The 25092-nt window shown below is 36.0% G+C and overlaps 1 protein-coding gene and 1 pseudogene across 1 annotated transcript in view; one reads left to right on the plus strand and one right to left on the minus strand.

Moving 5' to 3' along the window:
• The window catches only part of BRIP1 (BRCA1 interacting protein C-terminal helicase 1), a 165200-nt gene that overhangs the window by 20090 nt on the left and 120018 nt on the right, over positions 1–25092 (minus strand). Inside the window, 1 exon segment of the mRNA XM_008576117.1 lies at positions 7586–7698. Within this exon segment, the coding sequence (XP_008574339.1) occupies positions 7586–7698 (113 nt within the window).
• Positions 1129–1808, plus strand: LOC103593172 (annotated as a pseudogene).

Raw genomic sequence — 25092 nt, forward strand, 5'->3', positions numbered from 1 at the left:
TTTTTCCGTGTCCGGCAACGGATCGCAACCCTCAGTGTTGCCCCCGCACCGGACTGGGGACCAGCAACGGGACCGCAACCCTCGGTGTCGCTCCCGCGCCTCGCTCAGACAGCGAGCGGGAACCGGTCTGTATCTGGGATCCGAACCCTCGCGCGGGAGCGCCGCTGTGCTTCCCAAGCGGTGCACTATCCAGTGCGCCACCGGGCCGGCCCATATAGGTCTATTTTTAACTGCATATTTTATATCTTTGTCATCACTATTAACAGGTTGAGTATCCCTCTTCTGACTTTATATTGTAGAGTTGTAAGAATTCCTTATATATTCTGGATACTAGATCCTGATATACCTGATTTACAAATATTTTCTCCATATGTGAGTTGTCTTCCATTTCTTAATACTGTTCTTTGAAGAACAAAAATTTAAGCTTTGATAAAGTCCAATTTATCTCATTTTTCTTTGGTTGCTTGTGCTTCCAATATCAGATGTAAAAAACTATAACCTAATCCAAGATCAAAAAACTTTAAGCCTCTGTTCTCTTGTTTTTCTGTCTTTGGTCTACTTTAAAAAAATTTTTTTAACTTATTAGCATATTCATTCTTACAATCGTGATATTTCTTTATGCCCTTTGCCTAACCTAATCCAAGATCAAAAAACTTTAAGCCTCTGTTCTCCTGTTTTTCTGTCTTTGGTCTACTTTAAAAAATTTTTTTTAACTTATTAGCATATTCATTCTTACAATCGTGATATTTCTTTATGCCCTTTGCCTGAACTTTGGTCCTTTGCCCATAGGTCCACTTTGAGTTAACTTTTGTATATGGTGTGAGGTAGGAGTGAAACTTCATTATTTTGCAAGTAAACATCCAGTTGTCCTATCTGTGAAAAGACTATTTTTTCACTGAATTATCTTGGCACTCTTATTTAAAAAAAAAAAAAAATCAATTCAACTTGTGGTGGTGCCTGACCAGTGCATGTAGCAGGTCTAGCAGGTGTGAGGCGGCCCAAGACTGGTCCAGCCTGGACCTGACTGGCTCCATCACTAGCCCATCCAGGCATGCCTGGCCTCTCCCAGGCCCCGGCCTAGCACCTCCTGAGGGAACAGCATTGCCAGTCAAGAGCACAGGCCTGGCCATGACTGACTTCAAACTGAGCATTATGTGGCTGGGCCAGGTGCCCAGGAAAACCAAATACACAATGATAGATGAGCAAGACATCCTGCTGGTGGAGAGCTATTCCTTTGAGGCCCAAATTGAAGTAGATGAAGACAGAAATGGTGCTAAGACATTTGCATATGCCTTTGACAAAAACCAAGGAAGGGCTCGGGAAGGCTCCTTCATGAGCTGCCGTGGGAGAGACACAGGGGAGGCATCACTCTGGGGTTTCAGGTGGTGCATCTCAATGCTGTGACCATGGATAATCTCCTGGACAACCTGTAGCTGGTACCATGGGGCTGGTGGCCCAAAACCAAAGAGACCTCCAGCAAACAAAAGGAGTAAAGGTTACTTTGACTCACAATTCAGCAGCTTCCCACAGACCCCATAGAAGGGGAGTTCCCAGTCCTGAATGTGACCTGGTATTACAATGCCAATGAGGATGTGGTAGAAGAGGGGATCTCATGCATCTACTACAAGTGTCATTACCCTCCCTGTTCAGTGATTGAGAAGCAGCTCTGAGAGTTCAACATATATGGGCACTGCCAGGTGGCCTGGTACTGCGGCTCTCAGTGTCAGCAGAAGGACTGGCTGGCCCAAAAGAAGCACTGTTGGGAGAGGAAGCATATCTCCCAGCACAAGCTTGAGCTGGAGCAATGATGGGCAGTGGAGCCGTTACCACCCCATGCTCATTCATGGCTTCTGGGCTCTTTCTTGGGCACAGTGGAGACAAACTGGTGGTTGAATCTGGAGATGCCAAAGAAGCCAGCAGCAAGTCCAGGACAGTGGCCGTGAGAATCCTGATGTCACATGCCATCTGTGTGGGGACAGTGCCCCCTCCAGTGTTAATATCCAGCAGAGACAATCCAGGATGTCCCCGCCAGGAGGTTTCTAATCATTTACATGTTAATGTGTTTGTAAACTCATGTGTTTGGCAGGGGTGGGGAATGGGAGGATTAGAAATTACAAATAAAATCATTTTCTGTAATCCTCAAAAGGCAAAGGGTCAGGCCACAGGTCTAAAAACTGTCATGTAGCCAAAGCAGTGGGAGCCCTATGGAGTGTGGCCTGCATAGATGTCCAAAAGGACAAAGTAAAAGGGGTAGAATTTAAAAAAATCAAGTCACTGAAAATGTATAAATTTGTTTATGAACCCTCCATTCTAACAATTGAGCTATAATAAGTCTATCTTCATGCCAGTACAACAAAGTCTTGATTATTGTAGCTTTGTAGTAAATTTGAAACAGAAAATTGTTAGTTCTCTTACTAGGTTCCTTTTTTCCCCAAAATTGTTTTGTCTATTCTGTATTCCTTGCATTTCCATAATAGTTTTAGAATCAACTTCTCAATTTTTGCCAGAAAACCAGCTGGGATTTTGACTGGTATTACACTGAATCTGTTGATCAATATGGGGAGGTGTTGGTATTTTAACAATAAGTCTTCCAATCCATGAACATGAGATTCTTTCCATTTATTTAGGATTTTCTTTCAACAAAGTTTTGCAGTTTTCAGTGTACAAATCTTTCACTCCTTTAATTTATTACCAAGTATTTTATTCTTTTTGATGCTATTTTAAATGGAATTTTCCTAACTTCATTTTGGATATTTGGCTTCCAGTGAATAAAAATGCCATTGATTTTTGTATATTGACCTTCTAACTTGAAACCTTGCTGAATTGTTATTAACTCTAATTGTTATTTTTTTCATGGATCCCTTAGGATTTTCTATGTAGAATATCATGTAATTTACAAATAAAGATAGTGTTACTTCTTCCTTTCTTATTTGCATACATTTATTTCTTTTTCTTGCCTCACTGCCCTGGTGAGAACCTCCAATACAATACTGATTAGGAGTGGTGAAAGTGGACATTCTTGTCATGATCTCGAACTTAGGAGAAAACTTTCAGTCTTTCACCCTTTAGTGAGATGTTAGCTGTGGGTTTTTTGTTGATGCTCTTTTTAAAGTTAAGGAGGTATCTTATATTCATACTTTGTTAAGTGTTTTTTTGTTTCGTTTTGTTTTGCTGCTGGCTGGTATGGGTTTTGAACCCTTGACCTTGGTGTTAGCACCATTAAGTACTTTCATGAAAATGTGTTGGATATTGTTTTATTTTTATTTATTTATTTATTTTGTGGTTTTGGTCTTATCTGTTCTGTTGATATGGATCTCCTATTTATCAGAAGTTGGCTCTTGCATACTGATCCTCTAATTTTCTATTTCTTCCTTCCCATTTTCTCTTTTCCATCTGGGAAATTTCAATTTTATCATCCAAGCACTATTCTGCCTTTAAAGTGTTGCTATCATGTTAATTTCCAAAAGCTTTTTCTTATTTTCTGTTCTTATTTCACACAGGCAGTATCTTACCTCCCTATGGATATTACTGATACATTTTTTGAAGATTTCTCCTATCCAGACGTTGGTAAACTACAGCCCACCGAGCAAATTCAGCCTATGTCTTGTTTTGTACACCCTTCCAGGTAGGAATAGGATTTATGTTTTTAAGAGTTAAAGGAAAAACGAAGAATATATGTGATAGAGACTGTATGTGGCCTGCAAAGCCTAAAACATATGCTGTCTGGCCCTTTACAGAAAAAGTTGGCTAACCTGTCTTCTATTCTATTGCACTGTTTGTTTTCTCTGAGTTTTTCCACTCTGTTTTTGTTTTGTTGGAATTGTTCTGCTACTGTTTTGGTCTGTTTTTCATGTCAGAGACTTTCCTTGAATATCTTGTGAAGACTCTACACACTTATTTATGAATAAGACACTAAAACACTAATTGGCAGTTCTGTTTGTATGGGTGGGCTTACAGGCTATAAGATTTTGCTGTGGGATAATTTGGTAAAAACAGGACAAGTTTGTAGACACTCTCTCATGAATGAGGTGGTCTGTTTCTCTAGACAGGAATACTACACATTTCCACCTTGGTAATATGACTGATTGTCACGTTACTCAGAGCTGAGAAGAAAAGGAGAATGGAGTTCTCACATTCCGTAAGTAGAATCCTGATACATAATATGTATGTATTAACACCCATCTTTAACACATCCTTAACTGTGTCTGTTGAAGGATATAGAGACTCTCTGGTTCAACTTTTCCAGAAGTAAATCCAAGTGGGGAAAGGGGCTGTCTAACTGCTTCTTATACTAACTTGAAACCAGTCCTCCTGTGTTTAATCTTTCTTTCACTGACATTTTAGAATGCCCCAAGTCCTGAGCTTTTCCATGCATAAATCTGGGGGGTTTTGATGGCTTTGATCACTACAGATTTAAATTTTAGCTTTCGGGCCAAGCCCGTGGCGCACTTGGGAGAGTGCAGCACTGGGAGCGCAGCAGCGCTCCCACCGCAGGTTCGGATCCTATATAGGGATGACCAGTGCGTTCACAGCGCTCACTGGCTGAGCATGGTGCAGCCGGTCTCAAAAAGGACAAAAAAAATAAATAAATAAATAAATAAATAAATAAATAAATTTTAGCTTTCTCTTGCCTGCTAAGTCATTTGGTCATTCAACTGTTTTCCAGGATCCAAAATTTGTTCACATCTCTTGTCTGCCATTGTCTCCTCTCCCACTCCCTATAACTTTGACATTTTTGTTCCTTTCCTGTCATGGGATTTTGAAGGGGTAAAGATTAACATAAATGCTCAATTTTTCCACTGATACTTTAAAAATCTACATTTCATATGACATTCTCTTCTGATATTAAAGTAATCTATAGGTTCCAAGGCAACAGACCATAACACTGGGCAGCATAGGAACAAGATAAATATTGTTAATATTATGTAAGAGTGTTGAAAATCAACAAAAAGTCAGGGTGCCAGTCTATTTTGATTCCACTTTAATTTGTGCTTAAAGTGCCCTATGGTAGAAAGGTATTTAAAAGTTAACAAAACAGTTCAGAGAAAAAGGCTTCACCTTTTCTTTTTTCCATTGTTTTCATACTGCTTTGCTCAAATGAATTATGCTCACTTGAGACAAAGATTATACTTTTAGTAAAACAGTCTGGCTAGGAAACTCATAGTATAGTTGTAACCTGGTTGTAAAACCATCTGGTATGTTTTGAAAGCTGTTATATTTCACAGACTTACATTACTTCAAATACTGTAACAGTCTCATGTGGCCTTAAAAAAAAGATAACATTAAAAAAAATCAAGTGCCTCAGAGTACAAGCACCTTTTCTGTCATTCTGTGAACATTATGGGTTTTATCAAATAGTATACCATTTGCTTGATCTTTACTTTTTCAATTTTTAAAAATCTTATTGATTTTTACAAGGATATGTTCCTTTATTAAAAATTGCTACTTGTTGATATTGTTTCCCTGAAAAATCAGTAAAATGATAGCTGGGTGGGTTCACCATTTTTTAAAATTTATAAAATATTAAAAGTACCGTATTACATATCAATAGCACAAGTGTGTGATTTTTATGATGTTCTACAAAAGCATGTTTTGAAGCTCTAGCTCTCTGGGCAATGTGGTATACTGGGAAAAACACTGAACCTGGTATTTTTCACTAATTGCACAAGCAATTGTTAAGCATGTATGTCCTAAGCTGAGATATAGTTGATTGCTTCTCAGAGAAGGAAACATATATAAACAGCCTATTGCAATACAGTAAGACTTATGCTATAATAGAGATAATACACAAAATGCTATGAGTTTATTAAGATACAAATAATTATTTAGAGAAATAAAACAAATCCTCATAAAGGACATGACCTTCAACTAGGTTTTGATTGCTAAATTTGTCAAATGAATTGTATGGTAATGTATCTGCCAAGGCAGAGAATAATGAAGGGATATAGTACATTTAATAGTTTAATAGTGAGATGTTTATGTTTAACAGTGAGAAATTTAGTGGACAGAGATAGGGTATAAGGATGAAAAAGCAAGTCTTGTGGTTTTAGAAGTGGGCGGGATCAGGATGTAAATGGCCATTTAGTAGCTATGTGACGTTAGACAAGTAATTTAATCTCTCACAACAGTTTAAAACTAAAATAAAACAATGAAATAAAACATAGGGTACCAATATGCATTACTGTTGGAAGTGATCAATGGAAGAATCAAATGAGATAATATATTTGGAAAAGGTTTATAAATAATGAAGTAGGATACAAATGTAACTTTGGCTTCACATGGTTCCCTGAAATTCAAGGCACTGCTTATATTAAAATTCAAAAAATCAACAAAGAATATTTATTTTCATGAAATTGAGTATAATGACTAAAAGTCAAGAATTTTAAATATATATTTAAACTCTCAACTATTAGCTGAACATTAAAATTCAAACAAAACAGGTCAATTAGCAGGGAGAGACAAAGTAAGCAGATGAGATGCTTCAAGAACAATTTGAAGTGCAAGTTGATTCCAAGTAAGATGGGATTTCTAGGCAGAAAAGGGCAGCAGGACATCAGTAGCTTGACCACGTAACTAAATCACTCGGTCTGAAGAAAAACACCTGCAGAATACCATTCTGAAATGATGGGGAGGGGAGTGGGTGATGTGTTCTGGTACTTAAATCCAACTGTAGTCCTATGTTATCAGCTATATGTAAATCTGAACTCATATGCAATCTGGTCTGCTTATGTGCAAATGGGCTAATGCGAGTACACAAGATACTTGAGAAAAATCTAAATTCTGGATTTGGTTAGGTCAGATTATGGTTAACTATAGGTCTTCTGTTTGAACTGCAAATATGTCAGATAGTCATGTTTTCATTATTTTACTCTTATCCTGTTTCTTTCATTTGAATTATCTGAATGCCTTACAGCTTCATTGAGAAAAAAATTATTATATGGTTAAGGTAACGACAATTTCACAAATAGAAATATAAAATCTCAAGTTAATTTGTACAAAATCTAATTATGTTTATAATTGAATGATGATGTCCAATAATATGAAATTACAGTATAAAATGAGGATTTAAGAACTAGTTCCACAAAGCACAAATCTTAATGGGTCAGAATCCTTGGAAAAAGGAGTATTATGATTAAATGTTTAGTTGGTGTTAATTCCTTAATACCATGACCAGGGCTTGTTTTAACCCTTCTTGAATGATTTGCTAAATGTTTTACTGCCCGTTTCTACTTTTTAAAAAACTATTACTTCACTTCCAGTCAAGACGATGGAATTGATGGTACCCAGTGAGCCACCGGGCCGGCCCCATACTGAGTTTCTTTGTGTGCCATTCATTGTTTGACCAACCATAAAATTTCTTTAACTTTACCAAATTTTGAATTTCGCCTTGGGTCTAATTTATTTTATTTACTCTTTTCAACTACCACTTATAACATCTATCATTGAAATCATACCAGTTCCTAGGGTCCCAGTTAAAAGAAATTTTACCAAATTTATTTTAACGATAAAGTAGCAAGACTAGCTCTACATAAAGCCCTGGTCACAGACAATATTACAGTAACATATTAAAGTTCACTCCACTTACCTACCTAGGGCCTGGTTTAAAGCCCTGTATGCTTGAATTTCATACCACTGACGGCCAGGCAAAAGACCTCTTAATTTTGAATGGTGGTCATTGTATCGTCGCTTTAGTTCAACCTAATGATTTTAAAATACACAAAAAATGTAGTATATAATTAAAGTTTGCTTTAAAAATCATACTAACTTCTAACATTTTGAATATTTTTTTTAGATTATTATTTTGTGTGTGTATGCGTGTGTGTGTGTGTGGCGATGATGGTGGCTGGCTGGTACAGGGATCTGAACCCTTGACCTAATTTGTTTCTTAGTACTGTTTTTTTTAGATTATTATTTTGTGTGTGTATGCGTGTGTGTGTGTGTGGTGATGATGGTGGCTGGCTGGTACAGGGATCTGAACCCTTGACCTAATTTGTTTCTTAGTACTGATTTTTTCCCCCAGTTCATTTAGAACAGTTTTATACATGCTTACATTCCCTACATTTGCTCATGCATATAATCAGCTATATGATGTCAAACAGTTTTATTGAGATATAATTTATATACAATAAAATTCACACACTGACAGCGTACAAGTAGATGAATTTTAACATATGGTCATGTAACCACCACCACAATCATAATATAGGATATTTTCACCCCCCTCCACACCAAAACAGTTCCCTCCTATCCCTCTGAAGTCAATTTCCTTCCTCCACTGATAGTCCTGGCAATCACTGATCCAATTTCTGGTTTGCTTTTTCTAGAATTTCATGTAAATGTTATCATACAGTATGTCTTTTTCATTTAGCATAATGCTTCTGAAATTCATCCATGTTGAAATATATATGAATAGTTCATTCTTTTATGTTTATCCAGTCTGATTAATCTCTGATTTTTAATTGGGATATTTAATTATTTACACATAACGTAGTTATTCTGATAATTGGGTTTAAGACTATACTCTTGATATATATTTTTTAAAAATTTTTTTTTCTATTTCTCCCATCTGCTTTATATTTTTTGGATCAATCAAGTGTTTTTCCACTCTATTTCCACTATTGGATTATTAGCTATATGTCTTGTTTTACTTTTTAGTGATTGCTCTAGGGTTTACAATATACATCTTTAACTTATTATGGTCTACCTTAAAATAATATTATACCACTTCAAATATAGTGCAAAAACTACACACCACAATATACTCTTCCATTTCCCTTTCTGTCCTTTGTGTTGTGGTTGCCATACATTTTAATTTTACATATTCTATAAACCCATAAAACATTTTGATAACATGTTTTAAACAGTACCTTATCTTTTATTTTTAAATAAGCTTTTAATTTTGGAATAAGTTTAGATTTACAGAAAAGTTGCAAAGATAGTAGATATTCCTTATACCATCTATCCAATTTCCCCTAATGTTGCCACCGGGCCGGCCCCTCTTTCTTTATTTTTTTCCTGCCTCCATACACTCTCTTCTCGTTCTTGGACTCCAATTACAACCTTTTTAGGCTACCTTATATTACCCTGTATGTCACTGATGATCTGTTCACTATTTCCAGGTTTTTTCCTGCTCCATACTTCATTTTTGATAATTTTTATTTCGAAGTTCACTTCAAGTTCACTGATCTTTCCTTCTGCAATGTCTGATCCATCCAGTATATTTTTTTATTTCACATATTGTATTTTTCATATCTAGTAATTTCAGGGGCTGGCTGGTTAGCTCACTCAGGACAGCATGGTGCTAATAACACCAAGATCAAGGATTCGGATCTTATACCAGTCAGCCACCAAAAAATTTTTTAAAATCTTGTTTCTTTGTAGCTGTGCTCTGCTCATGTTTTCTTATATCTTCTTTGGACATAATAGAACATAAAACGAGGTATGTTAACATTACTGTCTGCTAGTTCTAATTCTAACATCTCTTTCATTCTGGTTTTGTTTCTATTGATTGATTTTCTTCTGTATTAGAAGTTACATTCTCTTCTTTGCATGCCTACTAATTTTTGAATGGATACTAGACATTATAAATGTTACATCAGTGGTAACTGGATTTCGTTGTATTATGTCAATAGTGTTATATTTTGTTCTGGAGTGCAGTTAGGTTACTTGGAACCAGTGATTCTTTGGAGGCTTGCTTTTAAGATTTGTCAGGGCAGGTCCAAAGCAACCTTTAGTCTAGGGCTAATTTATCCTCAGTACAAAGGTGAAAGTCTTCTGGTTATTGCATCCAGTGCTTCATGGATTATGAGGTCTTTTCTACTCTGGCTGGTGGGAACACAAACTATTCCCAGCCCTTTGTGAGTTCAAGGAATTGCTCTGCTTACTCTTTTTCCTGACCTTAGATAGTTTCCTCTCATGTATGTGCCAATTAGTACTCAACCAAAGATTCAAGGGGACCTGGTTGTAGATATCTGGAGCTTTCTCTCTGTAGCTCCATCCTCTCTGGTACGCTGCCCTGCAAATTCTAGCTGCCATGGCCTCCCTGAACTCATCTCAACTCAGTGAACCTACCAGGTTCTATCTGGGTTTATTCTCCCTGCACTGTGGTCTGGTAACTCCCTCCAGGCAATAATCTGGTACAGTTATAGGATTCATCTTGTTTCCTTCCTCTCTGAGGAAGTGAAGTCCTTTTCTACCTACTGTTCAATGTCTAAAAACACTGACTTTTCTAGTTCTTTTAGGCAGGAGGGTGAAACTGGTCTCTGATACTCCCTTGGTACTAAATTTTATTTTTTAAAAAATATTTTGTTATGGAAAAATTTGCTATACAAAAAAAGAGAACTGTTTAATGTACCTCCATCATGCAATATTGTCAATCTTGTTTAATATATATCCTTGCCCATGTTTTCTTGTGAATGTGTATATGTCAGAAAGAAGAAACACTGCAGTATTTTATTTATTTATTTATTTATTTTTCCTTTTTGTCTTTTTTCGTGACCGGCAACGGGATTGCAACCCTTGGTGTCGCGCCCACACCGCGCTCAACCAGTGAGCGGACCGGTCTCTATATGGGATCCAAACCCTCGGCGGGAGCGCCGCCACACTCCCAAGCGCTGCACTCTACCGAGTGCGCCACCGGGCCAGCCCCACTGCAGTATTTTAAAGCAAGTTGCATAGGATGTCTTATTACTTGGTACCATTCAAGTTTTTCTCAGCTATAAATTAAAGACATTCTGGGTTAGAAGAAGTCTTATTAAATGCTTGAATAATTCCTTCTAAAATGGGTGTTCAAGCTCAAGTCCATGTAATACTAGAGGACTGAAAGATAGGTTTCTGGGGTTTGTGAAAACCTCGTATTTGATGTGTGCCCATGTGCATGTTTCTGAGGACTGAGTTCATAGCTTTAACCATATTGTCAAAAAGGTCCTGAGACTCTAAAATACTAAGAATCACTTTTAAAACATCTTGAACAATAAACTCTTTTATGCAAATTGAGCTGCTAGTTATGTTTTATTGAATTGGATAAAATACTTCCAATGTTAATTTTTTTGAAACTGTACAATAAAGTGATTTTCCAGTCAGATATTAAAACAGTGTGACACTGATAAACAAAAAACTGGAATGCAGAATAGAATCTGGAAGATGACCATTGCTTGTTTAGTACATAATAAAGGTGGAATTTCAAATCAGTGAGGAAAAGACAAACTATTAAACAAATGGTATTAGGAACAACTTTTGAAAAAGTAATTACTTGAAAAAAAGTAAAGTTGAATCCCTATCTTATATCATCTATGAAAATCAATCTAAGATATACTGAAAATCTACAAATGTTCTAAAGAGAAAATATGAAAAACTATTTTATTCTTAAGTGGGGAAGATCTCCTCAAGCAAGACTATAAAACAAAGCCCACAGAGGAAAAGTTTTGACAGATCTACCTAAAAGCTAAACATTTCTAAGGCAAAAGAAATCTTTAAACAAAGATAAAAAATGTGAGAATATATTTGTAACATAGCTAAAGTATTAATACAACTTTTATATACAAATTGTAAGAAAAAGACTAAAAGCCTAAAAGAAAAAACAGAAAGACACATAAATTGTTATTTATAGTAGAAATACATATAGCTTATAAACACATAAAAAGATGCCTTAATAGTAATCAGGAATACTAAAATGAAAATGCTACTTTTTATCTATAAGAATGGCAAATACTTAAAAGAAGAAAAACGTCATTGCCAGCTATGATGGAGTAACTAGTACAAAGTTTCCTACCATACACAAGCACAAAATTGGACAAAGTATATAAGGCAACTGTTTTCAGCAGCAAAGGGCAGACAGCAATTCATGACAGAAGGGAAACTCATCTCCCTGTGGGTACGATTTCCCAACTACAGAGCACTCATCTGGAATATAGAACACAGTGGCCCTGACAAGATTATTTAGGGAGCATTCCAAAGTTTAGGACATCTGAAATTCCTGGAACTGTGGGGCAGGACAGAAAGGAGGGAACAATATGGGGACAGCCTCACAGTCCATGTGCAGAGCTGCAGCAAGTTCCTGGTCGAAGGTTTGGCTGCACATGTGTACAGTGACACCCATGGCTTAACAGAAAGCACCTAATACAGGCTGAGAATAGAATAGAGCTAATAAAGGTCAAGGAATACTTAAAGATGTTGGAATTCAGCCAGACTGGAGATTTGTTGTTGATATTTGACATAGCACCCTGAGAAATCAGAAAGGCCAGATGTCACATTAGGAATAAGGACCACAATTCAGAGTAATGCCTATTCTAAACCAGCCCCAACAAAGACTTAAACCAAACCCTGACAAGATACACAATGGAGATAAAAATTGAGTACTGTGAGTTTTTCCCAGATCTCACCCAACAAATCATCAAATTATGCCCATACAAATTAGAGATGACTAGACACTAACTGAACTGCCTACAAAAAACAAAAATCAATATTCTTCAGCAGACAATAGAATCCAGAATCTCTATAATGTGCCATGCACAATGTCTAGTGTACAATAAAAATTACCAGAAAAATGTGACCCAAAATAAGGAAACATGGAGCAGGGGACCAGACCCCCCACCCCCACCTACAACCAGGTACAACACCAGCGCCAAGAAGCATGCCAAAAACATCACATCGTCGTGGGTGGCCCACCACAACCACCACAGTAACCACGGCTGCCATGAAAGTGGCTAGACGTCAAGAATACCATGCAGATGGTCCACCAGCCACTGGAGTGCATTGACACAAGGAGAGTCACCAGCAGAGATAAAGAAAAGAAGAGGATGTCTCTCTCCACAAAGCCCATTTCAAAGTGACAGAAGAAACATCTGCTCTTTGATAATATTGGGGGACTTGAACACATCTCCCAGCATTGGATGGATCATCTAGGCAACAAATCAACAGAGTAACCATTACTCTTTCAGTGGGAGAGAAGAAATGTAGGGTTATTAGTGGTGGGAGGGGAGAAAGGGAGGGGGATCAGGACAGATTGGACAAAGGGCATAAATAATAAGTACAATTTGTAAAAATATACATACTAGTAATATTGATTTGATCAACATATGTCAAAATTGAATCCCCAAAATATGTATAATCAATTATGATTCAATAAAAAAAAAAAGGCAATCAATAGAAACCAACCTACAGGGGTCAAGTTATCAGAACAGCAGACAAAGACTTTAAAGCAGCTCTTATAACTATATTTAAATAACAGGGCTGCTGGTTAGCTCAGCTGGTTAGAGCACGGTGCTGATGACACCAAGGTCAAGGGTTCAGACCCCTGAGTGGGCCAGCCAGCCACAACCACTACCACTCCCAAGAAGATATTTATTTATTTATTTTTGTCCTTTTTGAGACTGGCCGCACGCACTCAGCCAGTGAGCGCTGTGAATGCACCCGTCATCCCTATATAGGATCCGAACCCGCTGCGGGAGCGCTGCTGTGCTCCCAGCGCTGCACTCTCCCGAGTGCGCCACGGGCTCGGCCCCCAAGAAAATATTTAAATAACATAAAAACATATAGTTTAATGAATGAATTTTAGGGACTCTCAGTAGAGAAGTGAAAAGTATAAAAAAGATTCAAATGGAAACGCTGTAAGTGAAAAATTCAGTAACTGAAATAACTCACTAAGTAGGTTTAACAGCAGATTGAAGAAGGCAGAAAAATAAGTAAATCTTAAGAGAGATCAATGGAAGCAATGAAACACATCAGTAACAGCAAAATAACACTGGCCAGTCACCAAAAAAAAAAAAAAAAAAAAAAAAAAAAAGAGGCAAAATAGCTTCATACACATCAAAATTACTAGTATAAAAGAATCAGAGCATAGAAAAGCATTCAGTAATGATCTAAACAAATTTAAAATTCATAGTTGAGACAGTACTAATACATTCGATATAACACATAGTACTTCAAAGTCTCCACTATTAAAGGAGGTCAAAAGTCTCTCATTTTTCTCAGTGATTAAACCTGCGTTCATTTTCTATCTAGGTACTAACATACAGGCATTGTGTTAAATTAAACTTTTACTTGTTTGCTGGGAAAATAAAAATTGTTACCTAGTCATTAAATTTGATATTATAATCATCTCCTTCTCCAAAGAGACTCACTAGGCATAAAAAAACTGCATTCCTAATAAAAGCAGTGTCACAACAAAGCATATACCACATAACCCAACCTTCATCTGGTCTTCAGAAAAATATTTAAAACTGCATTATCCCAAGAGTGAACTACTTTTATACAAGGTCAGAACATATCATATACACAATTCAGACTGATCTATCCATACATATAAATCAATGCACTTTTTCCTATAAAAAGTTTTCCTTTAAAAAGTAAAATGCAAGTTCTGAATTAAAGAAAAATGTATTATGATTTTAGACTTTTCACACTAATTGAATAAAGGGTTTTAAGTAGCTCTCAAGAATGCTGCAGAAACATAAAAAAAAAAAAAACATTTAAGGGCCGGCCCTGTGGCGCACTCGGGAGAGTGCGGCGCTGGGAGCGCAGCGATGCTCCCGCCACGGGTTCAGATCCTATATAGGACTGGCCAGTGCACTCACTGGCTGAGCGCGGTGCAGGTGACCCCACACCAAGGGTTGTGATCCCCTTACCGGTCACGAAAAAGAAAAAAAAAAAAAAAAAAAAAAATTTAAAATAGGAAAATTGATATAATGGGAATAAGAAAATTTTGGTAGCTGAGAGAAACACTGAATTAAGTTCAACATTTACAGTTCTGGCTGTGTGCAAGGCATCTGTGCTAGGCACTAGGAATATAAAGATGAGTTAAAATATTTTCTGCCTAACAAGAGCTTGCAATGAACAGAAAAGAATATTAGCACAAGTGGCTATCAAATATTAACTTTGATTATAGTGTACAGAAGTGAGAGGAGTTGAAAAATAAAGATGTGTTATGAATTTGGTGCAAGAGTTATGAGGGCTTAATCTAGAGAGGAAAAGGGATAGAAAGGAGGCCCGGTTCTTAACACATTGTGGAGCTACAGGTCCTAAATGACCAAGTAGAAGTGGGCCTTATTAAAAAGAGAAAAGCCAGAAATTACTCCTAGTTTCCAACCACTGTGAGAAGCAGTTCAACAATCCACTGAGAGAAGAAAAGAAGTATGTTTGAGAAAGAAGATAAATTTGGCTTACCCCATGTTGAATTAATTTCTAAACCAAGAGCAGAAATTGACACTAAGAGTTAGCTAAACAGAAAGTCAAAATTGAAGAAGTTGGGAGACAAAGAATAACAACTCAGGGTGATGTCGATTCCTCTCCTCTTATAGTCTTTGCACCTTGGACATTCTGTAACATAAAGGCTAATTTGTAAAGTTAACCATCACCAACAACACTGTGTTGTACATAATTAGTAAAGAAGAAAATGTGCATAGCCACTACAGTTTTGTTTTGGTAACTGGTGATAAACCTAGCTGATTGATAATGAAAAACAAAAAACAACAAAAAGAATAATGATAACATTTATTGAGCTCCTATACTGTTTCAAGCTCAGTGCAGTGATTAATAGGTATTATCTCATTTAATCCTCATGATAATCTTAAAAGGTAGATATTATTGCTCCATTTTAAAGATACGAAAATTAAAGTTTAAAAGATTAAGTAACATGTTGAATGTGACCTAGCCTGTAAAGGGTAGAGCTGGAATTTGAATCCAGGTCTGTCCAGCTCCAGAGCTGACTCTTTTAAGAGTAAAAACTTTAGAGTCTGATACTACATGGCTTTTCTGAGTGACCTTAGTTAATTCAAATTTGTTGTGTCTTATATTTCCTATTTAAAGATTGAATGAGTAAGGAAATCTAATTAAGTAAAAAATGGTTCTAGAATTCAGTGACAGCAATTTATTCACCTATAACAAACTGCTAGTATTAAAAGCTCACAGAATTACTACAATTCCTAGCAACTAGTTAATCTAATGTAATATGGGTAATGTAATCAAATAGTATATTTTTGTAGTACAAGCCTAATTAAAGATACAAAGAGTTACTTTCTTGGAAAAATTTTGAACTTTCAAGATAAATGAACAAAACTTATAGTTTTAAGAAGTTGTAAAACTATTCAAGGAAAACCACAGCATTTTTAGTGTAGAGTATAATACTATTAACCTTTTTAAACAAAAGAACATGCTTTAGGAAAGAAAACAGAACACTACACTTCTTACAAGTAGCTTTCAAATTGGCAGGTAAAAAAATTTTATTATTTTATATCTCCTCAAAATAACCTATTAAATTTCTAAATTAAAACCTTATAACTAGAATATGAAGGAAATAAACTTTGTTTTTAAAAGTAAGATAAGTAGTACATAATATGGCACCAAAAATATTAGATAATATATAAAAACTATTTCTAAAAATTCAGCACTGAAGTACATAGTAATATTTAAAGATTTGAAGGAAAACAATTTAAAAAATTCTAATTGGGAAAAATTATACACAGTTCCTACCTATCTGTCAAAATATAACTAAAGCAGTTTCTCTTTAACAGTATTTTCCTCAAAGAAATTATAATCTATACTATGTCAGACATAACAGCTTAGGGATTTTCAAAATTTCCTGTACATGGACAGACTAATATAATACTTTATAATGACCACTGTTCCTATGACAACAGTTGCTGTAGGAAGTACCAGCTATAAGTGAAATATTTAGAGATAATGTAGCTATTAGATTAAATAGACAAAATTATGTCTCCTTGGTCTTTTATTTTTCATGAAAATAAATGAACTTTTCTGTATGACTACATTATTTTAATTTCTTGTAGATTTTCAAACACTTTTTACAATCCAAATGGTCATTAAAATACTGCCAATATTTTACCTAGGGGAATTATTTTAGATGAAAAGTTAAAAAACAAACCAAAAAAAAAAAAAAAAAAAACCAAAACAAAACCCCAAAACAAAAAACAAACAAAAAAACCCCTTTGAAACATATTTATTATAGAAAAAGATTTTCAAAAATAAATAATAATCGGGCCGGCCCGGTGGCGCACTGGATGGTGCGCCGCTTGGGAAGCGCGGCGGCGCTCCCGTCCGAGGGTTCGGATCCCACATACAGACCGGCTCCCGCTCACTGGCTGAGCGAGGCGCGGGAGCAACACCGAGGCTTGCAATCCCGTTGCCGGTCCCCGGTCCGGTACGGGGGCAACACTGAGGGTTGCGATCCGTTGCTGGACACGGAAAAAAGACAAAAGACAAAAAAAAAAAATAATAATAATAATAATAATAATAATAATTATCTTTGTGGAATTACACTTATTAGAAAAATCAAAACTAAGGGTTTAGAAAAGGTAGGAAGTCAGTATACCTCATTTTAATGACATCAGAATCTATTTCATTGTACACTTAAGGATTATCAGGCATGAAAATCAATGCCCAATTTAAAATGACATAGAGCATATGTGAAAAAGCCAGTTTCTCCTGCCAGCAAATAGCCTAAATGTTAAGTAAACCAAAGGCTGGAAGGGATTAGTTGAAATGTCAAAAGACAACCTTTTACTTCTACCTGCTCATCCTTATAAACACATTCTTGTCCCTCAGGCCTGTTTTCCAAACAAGTAGTTCCAATGTGCAGCAGCAAAAGGCCCAAGGCAAGCTCTGCCATCTTGTAACTGTCAAAGCGATTAGTCTTTGATCTATTTGGGAGGTCATGACCACATTCACATTAGCTATATAGTCTAACAATATTATACCTGTTGACCAATGCTTCTTTAATGCCTATTGAGACAGACATTTTATATTATGGAAGTTAACTGTGAATGTTTTTCCTAAGTTTTGACAGAAAGTAAACACCATAAACTGAGCTCAAGTGTGGTTTGGAAAGATGATCTTTCAGACCAGTTAACATTACTTTTCAAATACAATTTACAAGCCTTTCCCAGAATAGAAAGCTATACCTAATTGTCCTCTGTGGAAGGACTTTAAATCACTTGCTCTCCATCCCCAGCAAATTACTGAATTAGTGGAGAGGTGTATAAGAGCAGGGAGAAAGCAAACTATTTTATCAAAAGTTGCAAACTGAAGACTCATAGTTGTGTTTTGTGTGGCCCTTACTGTAGCTTATAATTTGAATTATTTGCCAATACCTATAAATTTGGCTATTTCGCCACTGACTTCAACTAGCTTACTCATTTAAATAACCTGTTTAAATTTGTGTAGCTCCTTGAATTTGCAACCCATTGGTCCAGGTGTTGAACTGATTAACATAAAAAATTTTTTTATAATTGAAGTTCAAAGTTCACACAAAATGAAAAGTACTCCTGCTATGATAGTTTCTAGAAAGCTAAAAAATGTATCTACATCAATCTAACCTAACTGACATAAGTAAAAGATACTGAATAGCAAAGACATTGATAATCAAAACTGAGATGGTACTTACAGAATTTTGTAAAAATACCCAATAGACAAATAGCATTCAAGCAGAAGTTATATGATTTGGATTCTGATTTTTACCATTTCATTGAGATCAAACAGTAAGTTCCTCACATTTTCCATGCCTTGTTTATTGGAAATAGTATACTATTTATAACAGTAATAGACAATATAAAATAATGAAAAGGATCATACTGCATATGTCAACAAGAAATTTAGGTCACAATTTTGAACATTAGATTTATTTTTCAACTTTTAGTCAAATCTACCAGTGTTGGCATTAAGTAGCTCTGTACAAAGAGTAGGGGTTTTTTTTGGTTTTTTTTTCCCGTGTCCAGCAACAGATCGCAACCCTCAGTGTCGCGCCCGTACCGGACCGGGACCGGCAACGGGACCGCAACCCTCGGTGTTGCTCCCACACCTCGCTCAGCCAGTGAGCGGGAACCGGTCTGTATGTGGGATCCGAACCCTCGGCGGGAGCACCACCGCACTCCCAAGCGGCGCACTGTAGCAGTGCGCCACCGGGCCGGCCCAAGAGTAGTTTTTTTAAAAATAAATTTTATAAGTCGCTTCTGAAGAAATAAATGGTGTGATAAATATGAGCTGGAACTATAAAGGTATCTCTTCTCTTTACTACTCATATGAAAGATGGTGGATTTTATCCCAATTCATATAAATACGTATTATTTCAGTAATAAATACTTTCCTGAAAGCAATCAACATAAGCAGAATCTAATTTTTTTCCTGCATGTAAGCTTGAAGACAAAAGTTCAAAACTCCAAATAAGACTAAGAACAAATAATCAGCTAAACTCACTAATTAAAAATATTAAGAAAACTTTGCTTCAGAAAAATAAACACATTTGTCTAGCAAACACTCAAGAGGAATAGTTTTATCTTTAGCCAAGGTACAGGGCCTAAAACCTAAACATTTATAGCAAACCAAATCTGGAAGAGAGAGACTGTGCATTAGAGACATTTACCGCTCCATATCATCATAGTGTAAACACTTTTATCAGGGTATCACAATATAAATTCCAACGGTTAGAGTTCTAAACTCAGCATAAGATCTTGTATGTGAAATAATTTAGCTAGATAAAAGGAATATAGCTGGTTTTATTTCATCTGGCATATTTTCAAGATTTCCGAAACACCAAGTTAACCAAATATAGCATATATATATTTTTTAAATGGTGAAAAATGAGTTTCTGCCAAGAGTTAAGAAGGTTCCCTTTTAAATTTTTTTTTTAAAAAGCACATTAGAAATGCTTTTCAATTGTTACCTTCTCTGATAAATTTTACCTTCCCTGTTACATTAGGATTAGACCACAATAACCTACAAAGAAATAAGAATCAAGATGTAGTAACAGTAATATAATTTATTTCACATATGCTGTAAGACTGCTTTCGATAAAACACTTTCTGTAGAGAAATCTATGTTAAACTTTGTGTCATAAATTGTCAGTGTTGTAAAAAAAAAAAAACACCCCGAGAATTCCAAATTTAAGAAATAGAACAAAATATACTCCTCTCAAATCAGGTACGTGAGTTCTCAACATATTCAGTCTCAATGGGTTATAATAATTTAGCTCGTGGCTACTATCCAGAGTAATTTGAGTACTCAATAACATTTAAACACACCTGAATAAATGCTTTGACACTAATCATGCAAAAAAAAAAAAATCTATTACTATGGAGCATTAGATCTTAGTTGTTGTTATTATTATTATTATTAAAACAATTTGTCAAAATAAGAGCACAGAACAAAAGTAGAAATTAATATTTTCCTATTAAAAGAAAAAACCCACAAAACCTTAATATGCTTATCCTGAAAGGGACTAAGTTAAGCTATCTCTGTTAAAATATTGCTCTGATTAACTGGCAAATGCTTAAATTACCATCTCTAGAAAATGCCACCATTCAGGCTATAGTCTGTTTTGAGGAAGGAGGTATAATGAAAAAGCACGTGGCTTAGAGTCAAGGCTTTGACACTTATCAGTTGTTTGACCTGTGTAAGTCACAGTATCCTACATTCCTTTCTCAGTTTCCTCTTCTGTAAAAAAAAGGAAAATAATTCCTGCCAACCTTACCTCACAGAGTGGGTTAAAGAAATAAATGACAACGAGCAAACAGTATCATACATCAGAGGTAAGTGGGCTAGAAAGTCATTATTTATCCTATATTTCTAAAACCCAATGTATGTTTCGGTGGACTTTACATTCTGTTGTAATATACTGTTGTTTGTATATGAAAAAAGCCATAGCACTATGCAGGCCATATGGCCATTATCTTAGGCTGTTCACCCCAAATCAGGGTTTTAACACCTGAATCAACTCTCTCTGAAGGAGCTTTGACTATACTGCTCAATATACAGGCACATAATATTAGGTTATTTATAAAGTAAGTTTCTTTGCTTTATGGGGTGGCTACTTTTTCATCAAATATCAAGGAAAATATGTACATTGGCAGGACTCATAGAGAACAGTGTTCAAGCAGTTTTGAAACAAATATTTTTCTAAATAACTTGAACAACTGATCTGAAATTTTCTGATAAATTATAGTTAACATTAGCACTCTTTAATATCCTTCATAATACTTTTTGGTCACTGCAACCTATGAGTTGTTTTTGAAAGCAGAGCTATATAAAATATGCTAGTGTTATAATCTATGAGAATGAGTGCATGATTGGTCCCATATTAGTCTAAATATTGTTTCATTCAAACATCTTACAATCTAGAGCTTCCCTTATGAAAGTCACATATGAGAGTCCAATAAACCCTTCTAGCAATAACAACTAACAAAATGAAATATTATCTTATGTAAGAAAGCAGTGTGAGACTGTAAATGGAGCCATAAGCTCCTAAAGGAATGAGTCAATATTAAGAGGCTTTGTTAAGGGGAATGAGTAGTACTGCATTCAGCAAGTGATAGAGACCTATACCTACTCCTATATAACCCTGGAAGAAGGCAAAATCTCTCATGGAAGAGGCTTGTGGATGCCAAAAGATGTAATACTAAGCACCATGGCCAAGGCAATGGTAGGCATAGAAAGTAGAAGTTAATCCCAGTGAGAGGAAAACCAGACTCAGATTCTGCATAATTAAACACTAACATTTTAAACAAACATGAGCAACAGAAAGTATGCTTGTAAGTAAAGAGATTAAATGAGTATTGGAAAATACTGAAAATAAACTTAAAACCACAAAACTTTATTAACTCCACAGTGCAACGAATGAAGCATAACACTTTTGCTATCTAGATTTTCATTATTATACCCAAATTACCTTTCAAACATAAGTCAAGTTTTGATTTTAAAAATATTACTTCCAACCTTTAAAATATTAATGCCAGGATACTTGATACAGAGCTTCTCAAATGTGAATGCATGGTCGTGGGAATAGGCATATGGAATTATAGCACTTTGAAAAATCTTGCTTTATCTTAGGAAGTTATTAAGACTTCTTCTGGTTTCAAGAACAACAAAAAAAGACATTTCCTCTTCCCTTGCCTCTCAAAAACTGCCTCCAAATTAAATGGCAAATAAGAAAGAGAAACACAGTCTCCAACTTTAATTAAACTAAGAGACATTTAATCCCAAACTCCAATATATAAATGTGAAAAGCAGATGGATAAATGTTAAGTGACTAAACAGAAAGGACAAAGTTCAAACTAATGTACCCACAGAGCTACTGCTGGGAAATAAGTGTGTGACCTGCAGAAGTCCAGAAACAGCGGTATAACGAAACCGCTGGAGGATGCATACAACAAAGATGAAACAGTAAACAAGAAACAGGAAGAAGATCTGAGACCCAGGAAACTGGAAATCCAACAAAGAAGATAGGTAAACCAAATGTGTTAGCATGATACCAAAGGAAAATCTCAGGATATCAGGGGTTAGGTGGGCTTAAAGAGCCCACTTAGTCCTGGTTGCAGTAGGAGATTAGGAGGCTCCAGAAGTGATATCTCCAGGGGAAAAAAAGGAACTGACAACCTGGTATTATCTGAAAGGTTTGATAGAAAACTTGTACTGAGGGTGTTGCTCAGACCTATTGGAGAGTGCCAGATTTATTTAGATTAAGATCTTTTAAGAAGAAAAGAAGTAGGTGGACAGGAGGAGGATATTATTAACTCTAAAGTTCAAGACAGGAAAGAAATCATTTGACTACAGTAAACAGTATTTTCATAGTCATGATAATGTGAATATCGATTATAGATTTAATAAAAATTAAATATAGATATAACTATATTTGGAGGATATAATAAAGGAAAAGTAGAGTAAGCGAACTAAAATCCTTACTTCAAATAGAAAGTTAATAGTTAATGTCTAAAACTGATTAAATGAAGATAAAATATGGAGGTAAATACCAGATGAAACAGCTAAAAGACATGAAAGTCACTACATCTCAGAAGCAAGGGCTGGGAATGGGTGGAAGCCAAGAGATTGTTATTATAAGAAGCCATCTACTGTATTTAATATACATATATATATTAGACTCTTAGTAAAAGTTTTATTGGACTTTTTTCAACTTGATAAAAAATTTAAAAACGAATTCAGATTGTTCATTTTAATTCATAAAATACGCTCGTATGTCTTGCTATATAAAGCAGTGGTGCTGAACCGAGAACAATTTTTGCCTAGCAGAAGATATCAGCAATGTGTCTGGGAATATTTCTGGTTGTCATAGCTGGTGGTAGGGGTTGGGGTGGGGGTGTTGCTACTGGCATCTAGTGGGTAAAGGCTTGCTAAACATCCTACAATGTACATGACACCCCTTATAACAAAGAAATACCCTTATCCAAAATGTCAATAGTGCCAAGCTTGAGAAACCCTGGTATAAAATAATTTGAAGCCACAAATCTAGCAAATTTGATGCAGTAGGAAAATACGCTATGAATTATTGTAGAACTTATACTCCCTGACACATTGGGGCTACTTGTCCCACGTTTAGAAAGCTTAAATTGAACTCATCCTCAAGATTCTAAACCTTTAATTTCAGTGAAAACCAGAAAAGACTGATGTTGTAAACACTGACCAGTGATGTCTATCTACTACAGCTTATGTTAACTGAGACCTTAAACCTTCATAGTTGGGGGGAAAAAAAAAAAATCGAGTGACATACTCACCTGAAGCCCATCTACATGTCTGTACCCTGTGGGCTTTAAGGTGATCTGACTGAGTAAACTAATTAAAACCCACAACCAAAGTTCTCCTCCAAAGAAAAATATTGTTTTCAGAGAAGTTAAAAAACAATTCCACTGCTTGCCTTGAAGTGATGCTACTGATGTTCTCTGTGCCAACAGAAGCAGGTAAGTGTCAATCAACCTTATGGCTCCCCAGGGTGATAATTTCACTTAAAAAAAATTAATTATATATTTTATTTTATTTATTTATTATGAATATTCATGAGATACAAAGCTGATTGTCACCCCTTGTGCCCAAGATGTGAAGGCCAGATTCATACTGGCAGCATACCCATTACCACAAATTGTGTTTGTACCTTGTGTCTTAATTTCCCTTTTCTTTTTGTCCTTTTTGTGACCGGTAAGGGGATCACAACCCTTGGCTTGGTGTTGTCCACACCGCGCTCAGCCAGTGGGCGCACCAGCCATCCCCATATAGGATCCGAACCCGCGGCGGGAGCGCCACTGCGCTCCCAGCGCCGCACTCTCCCGAGGGCGCCACGGGGTCGTCCCCCTAATTTCACCTTTAAAAGCATCCAACCGGGCAGAGCCAGTGGCGCACTCGGGAAAGTGCGGCGCTGGGAGCGCAGTGGCGCTCCCGCCGCGGGTTCGGGTTTGGATCCTATATGGGGATGACCAGTATGCTCACAGCGCTCACTGGCTGAGTGCGGTGCAGCCGGTCTCAAAAAGGACCAAAAAAAAAAAAAGCATCCAACCTATTTTGAGAAGAAAACTAATATATAAAGATCAAAGTTTCTATTCTTGCTAAAAACAAGATGAGTACAAGAATATAACTTCAGAATTTTCCATAAATCAAAACCAAATGTTTTTTATCTGCTTTATTAACCATCCAAAGGTTTAACTTGTACATATATTTTAAAATACGGCTTTTTTCCTAAGGAATATGATGAGTATTGGGAGAAAAAGGTTGTCAACCAAACTTGCTTAAAATTTTGTGATTTTAGAGCATGGCGCTAATAACACCAAGGTAACAGTTTCAGATCTCTGTACTAGCCAGCCGCATAAAAAAAACCCCAAAACCCCAATGAACAAACAAACAAAAACCCCAAAACTTTATTGGGACTGGTGAGTTAGCTCAATGGGTTAGAGTGTGGTGCTGATACACCAAGGTCCAGGGTTCAATCCCTGTACTGACCAGCTGCACAAAAAAAAAGAAAAGAAAAAAATTTGTGAGTTTAAATCTTTCCATCCTTGATCCCAAAACACCCCTTTAAGAAATACTGGAAATAAAGTTTAACAAAGAAAAGCAAATAAATAAATAAATAAATAATGAAAAAATTTTTTAAAAACAATAACAAAAAAGAAATATGGGGAATTAACCTCAGCAAATCATCCATTATTTTGGTTTTTGTTCATTTATTTTTCATTATCTAACTTTTCACCACCAAAGGCAAATATACAAATTGTCAACCTAGACAGCTTATTTATTTAATAGTACTTTAGGCCACACTATCTTAAAAAAAAAAAAAAAAAAAGGGTTCCAAGGGGGAAAAAAAGGTTT

Source organism: Galeopterus variegatus, unplaced genomic scaffold (genome assembly GCF_000696425.1).
Source record: "Galeopterus variegatus unplaced genomic scaffold, G_variegatus-3.0.2 Scaffold1292, whole genome shotgun sequence".
In the NCBI taxonomy this organism is placed as follows: Eukaryota; Metazoa; Chordata; class Mammalia; order Dermoptera; family Cynocephalidae; genus Galeopterus; species Galeopterus variegatus.